General features: G+C 43.9%; 1 protein-coding gene and 1 long non-coding RNA gene across 3 annotated transcripts in view; one reads left to right on the forward strand and one right to left on the reverse strand.

The window, feature by feature from the left end:
• LOC103480044 (uncharacterized) overlaps positions 1-874 on the forward strand; it is a 14,229-nt gene extending 13,355 nt beyond the window's left edge. The window contains exons 2-3 of the long non-coding RNA XR_536037.2: positions 498-646; positions 756-874. This is a non-coding gene — a long non-coding RNA (uncharacterized LOC103480044). The remainder of the gene's footprint in view (positions 1-497; positions 647-755) is intronic.
• myo10 (myosin X) overlaps positions 1-15,592 on the reverse strand; it is a 101,227-nt gene that overhangs the window by 49,624 nt on the left and 36,011 nt on the right. For both annotated transcript variants that reach the window (XM_017309984.1, XM_008434789.2), the window contains exons 5-18: positions 6,066-6,200; positions 5,849-5,973; positions 5,526-5,539; positions 5,206-5,290; positions 5,001-5,104; positions 4,436-4,565; positions 4,127-4,245; positions 3,325-3,471; positions 3,070-3,170; positions 2,416-2,482; positions 2,146-2,238; positions 888-956; positions 697-779; positions 508-616 (exon numbers count right to left, since the gene is read on the reverse strand). In XM_017309984.1, coding sequence (XP_017165473.1) covers positions 508-616; positions 697-779; positions 888-956; positions 2,146-2,238; positions 2,416-2,482; positions 3,070-3,170; positions 3,325-3,471; positions 4,127-4,245; positions 4,436-4,565; positions 5,001-5,104; positions 5,206-5,290; positions 5,526-5,539; positions 5,849-5,973; positions 6,066-6,200 — 1,381 coding nt within the window. The remainder of the gene's footprint in view (positions 1-507; positions 617-696; positions 780-887; positions 957-2,145; positions 2,239-2,415; positions 2,483-3,069; positions 3,171-3,324; positions 3,472-4,126; positions 4,246-4,435; positions 4,566-5,000; positions 5,105-5,205; positions 5,291-5,525; positions 5,540-5,848; positions 5,974-6,065; positions 6,201-15,592) is intronic.

Below are 15,592 nucleotides of genomic sequence, written 5' to 3' on the forward strand. Positions count from 1 at the left end.
ATGTAGCTTTATATTTATATACTATGGAATACTTTCCCCATAGAATGTATAGTATATAATACTATGTAGTAACTATATATTAAATATAACTTTCTATAGTATTACATGCTATGTAGTATTATATTGTGTTCTATTTCTGTTATATGTTAATTATATACCATATACTTTCTATGTAGTTGAAAGTGTAAGTAATACTTTCAATACAGTTCACTAGATAGTATTATTCTATACTACATATTGAAAGTAATACTTTTGAAAAAATACACTATAGTACTCTCTAGTACTAGATCAATGTGGTACTCTAGTACTAGTACTTTCTAGTACTAGAGAATACTATAGTACTGGAAAATACACGTACTATAGAAGTACAACTTTCCCCAGACGTTATACTTTCTACAGCGTCTGTAGAAAGTATAGAATTCAATTCTATGTTCTATTTTCTACACGCTAGTATAGATGATGTTCTGATAGGAGGCTCCTCTGCTGTTTGCTCCCAGCTGGACTTGCCTTGAACTGGGAGCTGACGGTGGGCCGTCGGTGCTTGGTGCTGCCCTTCAGCGTGTCCTGCTTGTTCCGGCTCAGGACGTGTTCAAACAGATCATAGACAAAGTCCAACCTGGCAAACAAAGGGCGGAGTCAGGAACAGGTGATGAAGGTCAAAAACGCGTTTCCTCGTGGAAAACACATGCAGCCGACCTGCTTTCCCTCAGCATGTTGAGGATGTCGTCCCTGAAGGTGTCTCTGTTCTTCTCCAGCATCCCCCTCACGTCATACACCACCTGGAGACGGCCACAAGGGGGCAGCGCGGTTTTACGGGAGCGAAGCTTTGTTTTTTTTTTTTCCTCACAGTTTTCAGATCTCAATAAAAACAGCAGTAAAAATATCACCTCTCCTGCATAATGTCTGACTCCGAATAAGTGCACAGCAACACGGGGTTTCACGTAAAATGGATTTTTCTGCAGAGAAAAAGAAAAAGTCAATTATTCTGAGGTAATAGCCTTCACAACGTCAAACAGGATATACAATTTACAGTTTTTACATCAATCTGTCAGGTTAATTGGTCTCTCCAGATTGCCCCTAGGTGTGAGTGTGTGTATGCACAGTGGCGCAAAAAGTGGGTATGCAGGGTATGCAACGCATAGGGGCGCAGCACCAGAGGGGGCGCCAAAACCCCGTCTGGAGGGGGCGGCGAGCCGATGATTTCCCATACAGTTCAGCGCGCCTTGCTCCTTCACCTCTAGCACATAATGAGGTAAATGTAGCGAGTTTTACCTTTCACGTATCGTCGCCTCGGGGGTGGGGGGGAGGGCGTTGAGTGAGCGACGCTCCTTCACCCTGACGTTCCTTCCCTCGGGGGTAGGCATACTGTGTATGCATGGTTGTGTGCAGTGGCGCAACTACACATTATTCAGGTGGATGCGAAAACATAGATCGGCGCCCCCCACCAACCAACCCCCCGCGGGAAGGATCGTCAGGGTGAAGGAGCGACGCTCACTCAGCACCCCCCCCCCAGGCGACCCGAGGCGACGATACGTGAAGGGTAAATTTACCTCGTTATGTGCGCGAGGTGAAGGAGCGTTACACGCGCCGAAGTGTATGGGAAAACAATCATCGGCGCGCCGCCCCCTCTAGACGGGGTTTTGGCGCCCCCTCTGGTGCTGCGCCCCTATGCGTTGCATACCCACTTTTTGCGCCACTGGTTGTGTGTCTCTGTGTTGCCCTGTGACAGACTGGCGACCTGTCCAGGTGACCCCACCTCTCGCCCGAAACGTTAGCTGGAGAGGCACCAGCAACCCTCCTGACCCCACTGAGGGACAAGGGTGAAAGAAAATGGATGGATGGATGGATGGACATCAATCTAGTGCTAAATCAGAGCTTATTTTATTAAAATTGGATAAATTATGAAGCTCTTTTTTGTTTTTCAACATTCCACACAAATAAAACTGATGCTGACTTTGCATAGCTGCTGAATAAAATCTATTAGCCCGTTTTTAAAATGGGAAAGACAGGAGAACGTTCCATTCATGCGGGACAAATATGTAAAAATGTGATTTAGACTTTTGGACTTTCATCCTTCCAATGATTTCATGACATTTTGTGCATCTCGCATGAACATAAAGAGAGAGGAGGATGTTGGAGACCAACCGAGTGCTGGCTGTGCAGTTTCTCCAGTAAGGTGTCGTCTGTGGCTTTGGGGAAGTGGCTCTCCTCATTCACCAGCGCCAGGAGACCCAGTTTCTACAAAAACGTCAAAAAGTTGACATTCACACTGTTTCTGCAGAGCAAACAATAAATACATGTTTATCGCCAAAATAACCTTGTTTTGGCTCACTACTCCACATGTTTTAATCTGATGTAAAATTGTTTACGAGCTTTAAAAATAATCCTGTTTTCAGTAAGAAATCATCTGCTTACCTTCTCGATCAAATCCAGACACTCTCCATTGTCCATCCAGTTGATGTCGACCCAAACCAGGCCCTCTCTGCAGGCAGAGCAGCAGCAGATGATGAACACCACAGACACACAGAGCTGGCAGGAGATCATGTTGGACCGTTTCAGGTCAAAACGAAACATCAACATCGTCACATTTTACATTTCAGAGCTTCTCACTTCCCCAGATGGAGGCTCTGTTTCCATTTATTATTCCACAAAAACACACAAATAACCAAAGTCTGGGCTCAGATCCAAGTTCAGTGTATTTATCTGCATGTCCCACCAGCTGTTTATAAAACTGCTGCTTCCATCACTTCAGACACGAACGTGTGTGTGTCTCTGTGTGTCACAAGCAAAATATCCCCATTAAAACTTTACATTCAAGGTCTGACGTTCCACCGCCTTCAGAAACAATACAGATTATCATTATTATTAGGAAACAGATTGCAGTTACACTGTTTAATTTACTTTTAGATCCAATTTCCATTTGTTCAAAACGTGGAACAGAAGGAAAAACTGAAATATTTGTTTTCCATCGTCTCTTTCCCTTCTTTCCATTTCAACCCAGACCCGAAGCGGCTGGAACAGACGGAAACGTTCTGCGCGGAGGAGAACGAGCGAAGCACAGACACCTACTTGTTGTATTCAAGTTGCTCCAGGGAGAAAATGTGCTTATTGAAATATTCCTGAAGCTTCTCGTTTGCATAGTTGATGTTGAACTGCTCGAAGCGGTTAACCTGAGGGGAGCAAAATACTTCAAATTCCTGAGGTTTGTACATCAACCCAAAACTAAATGCACAAATAATACACGAATATCATGAATAGAGATACAAGATCATGTTGCAAAGCGTTTATTATTGATGAAGCGCTACAGAGAAGGTAGATGCAAACCTCAAAGTTCTCAAATCCAAAAATGTCGAGGATGCTGATGGACTTGAAGTCCTCCTTGCCCCGGATGCGGTGGTTCAGCTTGTGAATGATCCAGTTGAAACACTGAGAATAAAGTGCCATGGCCATGGAGTCCCTGGAGTCCACCGCCTGCAAAACCACACGGGTCATTCTGAGACAACAGGTCAAAGGTCTCAGCTACACTAACATTCACCCAGGCAGATATAAATCACCACAGGAATAAGCAGAACTGAAGCGCCAGTTCGTTTAGAACGATAAAGGATTTCTGGAAGTTTAATAGTGTAAACTGTCTTAAAGCCAGTGGACGGCGTTAGAGCTGAGGCGATGTGCTCCAATTTATTGGTTTGAGAGATAAAAGGCTGACTTTGTAACTGTGTCTATGTGACTCTGGAGGTTCAGGTCTGACTAAGCCCAGATTTCAGGCCTGATCAGCCGTTTATAACTGTCAGAGTGCCGACTCTCCATTGTTCCTCTTTAATAAAGAAACGGCTCCTTCACACATCGACTCGTCTCTGAATCAGAGCTTCAGCAGGTTTGTAGCGTTAACATTGTAATCTGTGTATCTACATAGTTATGGTAGCTAATCTTGTTTGTTGTAATTAAAAGCTTTTTGTTGATATTTGTCTTTTTAGCCTGAGCTGCACCACTTGCTGCTGCAGACTCTGACGGCCCTCATAAAGCAGCTCTGCAGCAGAAAGCTCAGTGAATGGCTGGACTTCGTCAGGAGTTTTAGTTAAAATAAAATAAATGCATCTTCTCCATGTATTGCTCGATGACCTCTGACCTGTTCGACTGTCAGCGGCGTGGAGATCTCCTCCCCCCTGAGGATCATGGAGCGGTGAGTCAGGACTTCGGCCAGCTGCTCCGAGTTCAGGCCCAGAAGTTCAGACGTCCAACTCAGAGCTGCAACAGAAAACAACAAAACCCACAAGTAGAGTAAACTCAGAAACTCTGGGAGGATTTCAAACATTCGCTATTCATGATAGATTTGATTTGTACAACCCAATGGAAAAACTTCCAGACATAATTAAAGATGCGGGACAGAGAGGAGCTGGTAGAGAAAATGGAACCAGGTGAGGATGAATTTTCCAACCTGATTTGGAGGCGACCTGAGCGCCGCCAGCCGTCATGAACTCGATGTTTCCTGCGTGCAGGATCCCCGCCAGGAGGCGCAGGACCTCCCGGATGTTCTCCTCTGTGAACTGCATGGTTTGCATCGCGTTCTGAAAACACAAAGACACGAAGAACCTCAGCATGAAGACCAGACGAGCTGCTGCTGCTGCTGCGTTATTAAATAAACTGCTTTGATTTCTTTGTCGCTTGGCATTATTTGCAGTCAGTATGTTCTCAGTTTTGGGGATTTTACTGGTGTAAGTTTATGAATAACTTATTAAACGTTAATAAGATACAACCTACGTGCTCTGAAGAGGGAAATAAAAAAGACAAGCAGCATGTATATGCACTGAAATTAATTAGAATAAAACATAAAGACAAGAAATCAGTTATATTTAAACCACCCTTAAAGTAACAGCACAGAATAAAGATCATTTCTCTTCCTAATGTTGAAGATTTGAGGCTTTTCTACTCAGACCAACTATGTGCTAAAACCAGACACTCAGGCGTAGTTTAGGTTCTGACTGAATGCGTCGGGTTGGTACCAGGACGTCCTGAAAGGTGCTGCTGTCGTTGATGGTCTTGTCCTCCGTGCAGCTGGACTGTCTCAGGTAGTGGTAGCTGTCAGGACGCGTCAACCCGAACGCCTCTGCAGAGACAAACAGAAAACCATCTGATCCTCCCTCACAAAATGAAATGTTACCCAAAGAAACCGTTTTCAAATGAACGTCATTTCTTTTGTTGGCTCGCCTCTTTGCTGGCTGCTGGCTCCTGCCAATATGGCGTAAAAGACGTGATAGTTTCTCTCTCCTGGGTTCTGCCGAACAACTCGGTTCTGAAGGGGATAAAGACAAATCCAGGGCAGAACATTATCATCTGTTGGTTTGTGTTTCTGAAATCTAAAATGATTGCAGAGGCGACTTAAGATTTCCAGACAAATGAGACGTTTTCACAAAGTTTTTGTGATGTTTTCTGAGTTTTAACGTTCAACATCAACTGTTGCTTTAATCAGACCATGAAGACTTAAACATCAGTGATAGTCGAGGCTTGGAAGAATCATAAACACTTACTTTTTCTAGCAGATCTTTCATCAGAAAAGAATCAAGTTAAGATACAAAACAGGCAAATATCTCAGCAGAGTTATAAAATTAATCAAAATGTCAGAAATGAATCCACAAAGACAATAACCGTCAATCAGTCATAATCTGGCTGCAAACCATAAAACTAAGGCTTACAAATATTAAAAACTGGTTTTAAAAAATCTAATCTTTCACTTTCAACAGATATCTGGAGGAAGCTTTTTCTGATTTAAACCACTTCCTGCTTTAATTTATCCAAAACCTTTTCCAGGTATAAAAACAGAAAATGAGTCTGAGTGCTTTAGAAAGGATACAGTCAACAATTCTTCCTCCCTGGATGTTTCCCTTCTGACTGAAATGCAGCTGGACGAACTTCCCGAAGCGGCTGGAGTTGTTGTTGTAGACGGTCTTGGCGTTTCCGAAGGCCTCCATGATGGGGCTGCAGAGAGAGAGAGAGAGAGAAAAGAGTCGTTAAGTCATCAGGCAGAAGGGGAGCCGGGAAGCGTTAGCCGGGTTAGCCGGGATGACGACCTGCTCTCCAGCAGCGCCTCCTCCACGTGCGACGTTTTGTCTCTGCAGGAAACCTCCAGCGAGTGTTGGCTCATGGCCGACAGGAACCTCAGGATCAGCTTGGTGCTTTCGGTTTTACCAGCTCCACTTTCTCCACTGGGGACAGAAAAACAAACATTTATACATTTACAGTTTATAGCGACTCAACCTGCTAGAATGGCAATAAAAAAAACAAACTTCAGGTCAGCTCCAGGGGATTTGTGTTGTTTACATGATTCACTGCTTATTTTTTTTTATCTCAGGTGGAAAAGTTATTAGAGCAAAAACTATGAAAACTACAAAAAATAACACAATGTTTATAAAGCACAACTCTGAACTTGACTCTAATGTGGTCCGATTTAAAAAACAACTTTTATTACAAGCAAAATGAAAATCTTTATTTGTTCCACTGCCAGCCTCCAGGTGGCGCCATAATGCTTCCCCCGTGGCGTCATATATTTACTGATACTTGTTTACATTTAACATCATCAGAAAATATCAGAATCTGTCTGTCAATTTAATTTGGCAAGAAAAAAAGTTAAATAAACTTACAAACACAAGTCGGCGCTTCACCAGACAGAAAGTAAAGTTTTTGATTCCCAAATGTAGGAAATTACGTCTTTGCTCTCAGAAACTCCTCATCCGCTGGATTCAGTTTGAGGCCTTTCTGTCCTCTTTGGGACTCAACTCGTCTCCTTCACTGTTTGATTAAACGCACAAAGTTCACTAAGCTATCAGGGAGTAAAATTAATAAAATGGCAGCCAAAATCAGAAGCAAAGCCTGGAGGACCGCCGGTCTGGACCAGGATGAGGGACTCTGTGGACCTTCAATAATCGCTCGTAATAAGTTTGGCTAAAATCAAACGCAGAAACTGAATGCAGGATTCAGCAACTCTTCAGTGTTTTTATGGTGAAGTTGTGGCTTCATTTTGCTGCTCTGAGACCCAAAATGTTTCTTTGGAGCTGAAATGAAAACTTGTTTTTGTATTTCAGCGGCTGAAAGGACAAAAATCGGATATGTTCATCACCATTTCAGGCTGCAACACAAACAAAAGCCATAAACTGCGTGTTACACTAAGCTGGCACTTAAAACAGCTACTCTCCTTTCACTGCGTTGATTACTATGATTTTGCATGTCCAACCATCCAGTGAGACATGTTGGACTGGTCTGTAATCACTGGTGTAGCGTGTCACTCCCAGCTACACACTTACTGACCAACACATGACACCGCCTGCTGGCTGCCCTCCTTCTGCTCTTATAAAGAAACAAACGTTGTCTTCATTTAAAGCAGCAGCTCTGAAACTTCGAGCAGGAGAGACGATGAAGTGCCGACTCCTCTGCTGCCGTCACAGACTCCAGAACAACCCGCCTTACCCGGGCTCCCGGTGGCGCTCCGGATTAACCAGGCCGGACTGCAGACTAAAAGTTTACACGTTTATTCCTTCGCCTTCCTTATCGAGAGAAATTCTGTCTTTAGGACTTTAAGTTAAAGCTACGTTAAATGATTGCTGCCTTCAGGTTTGTAAACATGTTTTGACAGTAAGTGACTTATCCGACTGCCCCTCTGGATAATAGTTGGGTAGATCCTTATAAAAGATAAAGTGGGAACTTTAAAGGTGACAGAAAGGAGGGAAAGCTGTAAGAAACAAAATGTCCAAGATGTATTTTATATTTAGACAGTCCAGTTTTAATCCCTCTATTTCTATAGTTTTCTCTATAAAACATAACAGTAAATAATGTTTCACTGCTATGCTGATGACACTCAGCTATGTTCATGTGTGCAGCTAACAGCAGCTAATAGAAGCTAACAGCAGCTAACAGCAGCTAACAGAAGCTAACAGCAGCTAACAGAAGCTAACAGAAGCTAACAGAATTTGTTTAGCAAATTCTGAGTAAACTTTTAAAATATGGCAAAAAAAAGAAGGAAAGAAAAAAGAAAATTGGGTTGTTTCCATCTGCAGGTTTGGACCAAATCAAACTTGATTCACAAAGTGCGATTAGCAGCTTAAGCCCTGTGTCGGTGTTGATGCTGCGATTAGCTGTAGTAAACAGGAAGTAAAGGATGCAAACCAGCATGGAAACGGACTTTTTTACACTTATATGTTGTTCAGTATGATATAAGTGACTGATTTCCAATTATATGTTAAGCATAGATTACATGATTATTATTAAATTGAATTGAACATGATTGTATATAGAGGGCTGCACAGTGGCGCAGTTGGTAGAGCTGCTGCCTTGCAGCAAGAAGGTTCTGGGTTCAATTCCCGGCCTGGGGTCYTTCTGCATGGAGTCTCCATGTTCTCCCTGTGCATGGTGGGTTTTCTCCAGGTACTCCGGTTTCCTCCCACAGTCCAAAACCATGACTGTCAGGTTAATTGGCCTCTTCAAATTGCCCCTAGGTGTGAGTGTGTGTGTGCATGGTTGTGTGTCTCTGTGTTGCCCTGCGACAGACTGGTGACCTGTCCAGGTGACCCCGCCTCTCGCCCGAAACGTTGGCTGGAGAGGCACCAGTACCCCTCCCGACCCCACTGAGGGAAAAAGGGTGCAAGAAAATGGATGGATGGATGATTGTATATAATTACAAGGATGAAGTGAAATATATTTAAGTGCAAGACATGATTTATTTGAATAGAAGAAGTCTTTTATTTTGAAGAATGCTTAAGTATCTAGTTCTGTTTTGTCACTATCTTGCTTTGTTGATATTTTGGTTGTCTTGGTTACGAACAGCTGTTGCCGTTATCAGCTGTYGYYGTTTTCKCTCTTCAATAAAGAACTGAACAGAAAGGTTCAGTAAAAGACATACGAGCCTCCGTTTTGTTTGAAGAAGCTTCACTCCGTAACAGAAACATCTCAGAAAAACAGGCAGTCCTGTCCTCTGAACCGGAGGAATTACATTTCAGTTTCCAGAGTTTTGTGCCTCTGGTAAGGCACAGACCCACCGGTGGTTGGAGGCGTTTGCTACTTAAAGGTTTTTCTTACTCCCCTTCAGTGTGTTGTAATTTTTTTGGGGGGAAAAACCATGAACCACCTCAAGCAAGTATAAAAACTTTTGATCTTTTCTAAAAACCGTCTAACAGTTTAAGATGCTCACGTTTGTTTTGATGACATTTTCTCTCCTGGATGTTTTGCGATCTCCCTCTCTGTGAATTTGAGCCTTTTTAATTTGTTTTATAAAGTGTTTTGTATTCAAAGGAGTCATATCAATAAAAATTGGGCTCGCTCCAGCAGAAAAAAAGTCTAAAAGGACTGAGGGAGCTTGTGGCAAGTGCTGTTAAAAAGATGTTTGTGAAATTTTACTTTATAATTAAGTTTGAATAACGTGCAATGGTTAGATCCAGTCAGTAGAGAAGTATTCCCCATTGAAGTGGTGAAAACTGCTGTAATCTGCACGCTGTCAGGCGGTTCCAACATGTGCGTTGGGTTAACTGGTGTTCTTACACTCCATGACGCCTCGTTCCTACAGGGACAGGATGGTTCAGAACAGCCTGATGCAGCAGGAATACACAGAACTGCAGCAGCCGAGCAAACAGCTCCGGCTGAGTCGCTCATTCCCTGACGGCCTCTGCTGAGCATCGGTCAAGACTCCGGGTTTAAAAATGAAGCTGAACTTTCGCCTGTCAGCTGTGGATCAGGAAAAGGTTACGGTCCTGATGGAGAACAGGGCTGGAGGATGGAATAAACATTCAGGGCGTCTGGCTGCAGCTGAGGCGCGGTGGGATGTTATGACAGGACAGACGGAGGTTTGGAAACGCGAATGCAGGACGACTGTGAGCAGGGATTCAGGCTTCAGGTCACCACGCTGCAGGAAGACCCACAGGAACGTCCCGACAGCTACAACCTCCTATCGCACTCTAACGTCACCTTTAAAGCTTTTTGTGTTAAAAAATCTATTCAGTGAAATGTTTTATTAGAAAATTAGCCGTTTTTAAATACTTGTACAGCGTTTAAAAAAAGGAAATAAACTCTGACCTGCGACTTTACTTAAAAGCGATCTTAATCCCTGAGATTTCTGGATGTTTTCCTTTGGACCTTTTATGATTTCTCACAGTTTTTCTTGTGCAGTTTGTCTCAAAAACAAAAAATTAGAGGAAAACGTGACATTGATGTGTGACTTTTGCACGTTGCTACACAAACAGCAGGGATAATCAATGCTACACGACCAAAACTAGGTGGATTTTTTATTTTTTTTTACAGTGTTTTGACGTTTTCTCTCAAGGTTCTCACATGTTTAGGTTTTTGTAAATAGTTTAGACTATTGGGACGTCGGCTGTAACAGAGGTCCTTAAAGGTAACTCATTTAAAGGGCTTCTGGCAGCACACACACACACACACACACACACACACACTGCAGGCCGTCTCTGGACCTCCACACGCTGCTGCCACCCCCCACCGGCAGGAAGGAGGGAGGATCAGACCCACCAAGCAGCATGTTGGACAAAGTGCCTGCACAGCTCTGGACCTCACCCAGACTCTTTGTACAAACACGGAGCTGCGGACTGCGTCCACTGAAAGAGTTTCTCAGAAACCGAGTCGAGTCGTGACTGAAAGTGAGAACGGTGTTATATAAGGAAAGAAAAGTGTTTTACAAGAAAACAGTGAAATGATCTTACTGAGATAAAACACCAGCTTGTTAGGCAACAAAGGAGATTAAGATTAAATTACTTCTTGCATGCACAGCTAAAGCCTCTCTGCAGGAGGCGGGCTGCATCCGACCCTCTGTTCAGATTTCGGGAGCAACTTCCTGGTTGCTCAGGCGCAGGCAACAAAACACAAACAGAAACTGTTTACACACAGAGCCAAGACCCAAAGAGGCCGAAGCTCAGCTGGCTTCCTGTCCCACAACCAGCTCCATTCAGCTCACAAAGGCCTTCGCTCACCTTCCCAACAGCAGCTTCCAGAAACAAAACGCCTGGTCTGACTTCACTCTAAAGTTTGATTCAACAGGAGGTCAGTTAGGATGACGAGTGTTTTTATTCACTTCTGAAGAAAATAAGAAATTATAATCAGTTGGTTCACTTTCTTGTGCTGAAGAGCTAATGTTGGCCAATTTTATGTATTTGTTGCCTAATTTCCAAAAAACATGATCAAATATCAAAACAATAAACAGAGTCTGTTGTGATAAGTTTGCATGAACATTTTTAAAGGAGAATAATTTCCAGTGATGGTTTTAAACAGTTTAAAAGACGCAGGTTTTACTTGGGAACATTTCAGTAATGAATGTTTTCTACTTGGCTCAGAGAGAACAAGGCAGGTTTCCTCTGGAGGTCGGAGGTTTGGCTGGGATCCAGCTCAGTTCAGCTCCGTTTTTTTACATTTGGATTTTTGGACATTTCTTATTTTCTAATTTTCTTTTCCCCCTTCATCCATCCATCCATCCATTTTCTTACACCCTTGTCCCTCAGTGGGGTCAGGAGGGTTGCTGGTGCAGCTAACGTTCCGGGTGAGAGGCGGGGTCACCTGGACAGGTCACCAGTCTGTCGCAGGGCAACACAGAGACACACAACCATGCACACACACWYTCACACCTAGGGGCAATTTGGAGAGGCCAATTAACCTGACAGTCATGTTTTTGGACTGTGGGAGGAAACCGGAGTACCTGGAGAAAACCCACCATGCACAGGGAGAACATGGAGACTCCAAGCAGAAAGACCGGGAATCGAACCCAGAACCTTCTTGCTGCAAGGCAACAGCTCTACCAACTGCACCACTGTGCAGCCCCCTTCTCCCCCTTTACTATAAACAAAAAAAACCATAAAATAAAATAAAATACAGAATTAAACTTAGCTGACAGCAGCCAGTACTTATTTATGAGAGAAAACAATTCAGTCTACAGAAATTATTGATATTTTACAAGTGATTTGTTTAAATTTGACTTCTTTCAGTTTTAGAATAACGGTCGTTCTTTCAAGCACAAATATTTTCTGTAAATCCTGATCAGACAGTTTAGTGGAGACTTTATGTTACAGAATAATTCAGAGTTTTACATGAAGGTTTCGTCTTAACGCATTAAAGCGTCTGACAGCAGCTGAACTTCCTTCCAAACAATTCAGAGAAATGATAAGAAACAAACATTTGAGGAGTTCTGCATTATTAATGCAACCTTTATGTGAGCAAAGAAAAGCGAATCAGATGTAAATTAGATTCCAAGTAAAAGACGCTGAAGCTTTTATTACTGTGATGGATGACGCCGTCTCAGAGTTTAAGACCTTTACAGAAACTTCTATCTTATTAAACCTTTATTAAATCTGGGAGTTTGGATCTGAATGTATAACTTTCTGCCCTACAGACATAATTATATTATGGAAATGAATGTTGTACAAAGTGAACTTGCACAACAAGGACAGTGCAGCACGAAAACGGCATCCTGACTAAGAGGTCAAACTTGTTGTAAGAAGTTATGAGTGCCTGTTAAAACGCTGCGTCCGTCTCGTGTTGCACCTGAAACCAACGCGGTGGGACGTTTCCCTCCACGCCGTCCGGCCTCCTTTGTTCTGATCCATTCCTTCCTTTAGTCACAGTTAACTTGTGACCGGGTGGAAACGAGGCAGAACCGAATCTCAGCAGATCCCCAGAGGAAAAGCTCTCAGGCATGTTTTCGCTGCTGGGCCTTCCTGACCCCAGATGCCTGACTAATTAACCAGGACCGAGACCACTGCGCTGACCTCACGCTCCACCTCTGGGGTCAAGAGGTCAGGGACAAAGTGCCGGTCTGGGTCTGACGGCTGCATTCAGCTCTGCACTGGAGGCTTGGATCTGATTAAAATGAGGATTCAGGATGTTCCTCTTATTAAAAACAAATAAAATCCTGATGTTTTCCAACCTGTTTGAGGATTTAATGAACCTGCAGAGGTTCGGCTGCCTGCGTCTTTAAATAATTAGCAACAATGAAGACATGGTGAGTTATTATCCCTCACAGTTTGCATATCCGGCGTACAGATGTCAGCGCAGATTGAGTTTCATCCGTCGTTTTAATCTGAAGAGCTTTTTGCAAAGAGCTTTAGCAAAACTGAGCTCATGTGTTCAGTGAGGGAGATTCCTGCTGCCGACTCGTTTCAGACGGAACGGGTCTGGACTCGGTTCTGACCGTCTCAGCAGGAAGAGCCATTTCTGGGCAGCAAAGAACAGGACGTCGTTTTTAAAGTGAAGTTTCTGTGTTCCACAGTGTTTAACCTTTGCAGTCGAGGTCTAAATGGCCGTCCCAGTCTCTCTTCTCTGTGCTCGCTATGAAGCCATGTAGCGATAGCTAGCAAAACTGCTACTACCCCTACACACACCACGAACTCTAACTAACACACTTATAGTCTAAAAAACCCATCGAAACACTCTTAGTAAAATCCACAGCATCGCTAGTCTCTTGCCGTATCCAAATTCCCCCCCCCTCGTCTCTCTCCGCGTGTCTCCGTTCTACCTAGCAACAGACCGTCAACACATTTTCATTGGTTGTTTCGAAATGTGGTACATTTAGACCCCACAAAATAAGGCGGAAATGATCGATCTTATTTCTGGCTTTATTTTGAAGTAAATAACCACAAAACCAATATAAAAACACCACTTTTATAAAGTTTGAAGTCCGTGCTGTCCAGCAGAGTCGAAATGAAAACTCGGTATGCCGTCTGTTATTACGAAGCCTTATTAATGCGTCACATGATTGTACGCCGCACGGCGAGCAGCGACTGCATATTAAACTGTTAGTTCTGAGTAAACTTGTTGTTTTTTCTACAGTCTTTGCACAAACACACAAATACACAGAGTTTGGAAACCATGTGGGATTTGCTAGTCGTTGCTCTCACTGAACAGGCTAACTAGCAAAACAAGCTAATAATGTATTTCTTCTGAATTTCACATATTAAACTGAATAATGTTTTGTTGTTGTACAGTTTGTGGAGGATTGGATTAGGACAATTCAATGTGAAAAAGAAAAACTGCACTGCTGTGTTTTGTACGCCTGGCAGCCATATTGGATTTTGAGACCAGGTTTGTTGACAAGCCTTTGTGTCTGTTTCTTTGTTAACTTTTTAAAGTGCCTGGATTTGCTTGAGACTTTCCCAACTGAGTGTCTGATTTCTCCGTTTTTCATGAAGTTTGAGCTGAAACCAGAGGATGAACAGAACCAGGCCTGTCAAAACGCCGCCTTACCGCCAAACGGAGACTTTAAAGTTTTTAAAAACCCTGGAGGCCAAACAGGAAGCCGAGTTTAAAACTGACTCTTTCACAGTGTGTGAATTAAAATGTGACAAAAGCAACCGTAGACGTTGGTGTAGGAGAAATATTCCTTAATATTCCAGCGCCAAATGGACAAATTAGAGGGAAATTATAAAAGAGGATGCATGTTAAACGGTTTAGGATGATGAGTTTGAATATCTTCATCTCTCTAAAACCGAAGCTCAGTTTGTATGAAAGACAGTTTCCCAGTGGTTCTGGTGCTGACGATGGGTAAAACAGAGATTAAATGGTTCTGATGAGGAGGTCCGACCTCCAGTGCAGGACCCTTCCAGCAAACGGGAGCTGACCCAACAGCCTGATGCTAAGCGCTCGGGGTGCTGCCGCTGTCCTGGTTCCGGACCGGCTCCGGGGATCAGCCCAGTTCACCCACCAGAGGCTCTGGGAGGCGAAGGCGCCGTGTCGGCAGACGTGGCGCCTCACAGTTTCTCCTGAAGGTTCTGGAAAGTTCAATTAAGATCCGTTTCACCAAAGAGGGAGAACCTGCCCTTCACCAGGCCGGGCCGGTTCTGTTCAGCTGAGCCAACAGAACCTGCTGCTGTAAAAATGTACCTTAGAGCCTGAATCTGCTGTTTATTGCTCAATTAGCTAGAAAAAAATAGCCTTTGCTGCGTTTAGTGAATTTTGAAGGATTTCCAAGAAATGTTGTGCTGCGAATGGCTTTTTGCGTAAGTGAGCAATAAAACCTCCCAGGACTCGCGCAGCCGTGCGGTTGGTTGCAGGTAGGAACCGCAGACTGGCATTCATGAGCTGTAATGAGCAGATGGTCTCATGTTGGAGCTGGTTTCTTCATCCTCCTCCTCCTCTTTCACACCAGCTCCCGTTTCGTTCGCCTGGATCTGATTACCAACATTCCCTAAATCCGAAGGGAAGCTTCCGGCCCGGCTGGAAGTGCCAGCCTGCGGATTTATAGCTCCTCTTCCTCTCTGTACGGGGGGCGACCCGGCATGTGCCACGTTTTATGGGGGGTCCGATCCGGGTTTTCCTGGCCTGCCATCAGCAGAGACGCTTCTGAGGGTCAGTGACCACCGGAACCGGTTCCGGTTCTGGAGCAGCTGTGCAGAACTCTGTTCAAATGACTGGAGGCAAAACGACTGAAAGGCTGACAGAAACCGATGAAACAACAGCAAAGTTCAGGACGCGATCCGAGCCACGCAGCATGCTGGTCCAACAGAACCGACCAGAACCAGCATGCTGGTCCAACAGAACCGACCAGAACCAGCATGCTGCTCCAACAGAACCGACCAGAACCACAGTAACACGCAGCATGCTGGTCCAACAGAACCGA

Source organism: Poecilia reticulata, linkage group LG17 (genome assembly GCF_000633615.1).
Source record: "Poecilia reticulata strain Guanapo linkage group LG17, Guppy_female_1.0+MT, whole genome shotgun sequence".
NCBI lineage: Eukaryota > Metazoa > Chordata > Actinopteri > Cyprinodontiformes > Poeciliidae > Poecilia > Poecilia reticulata.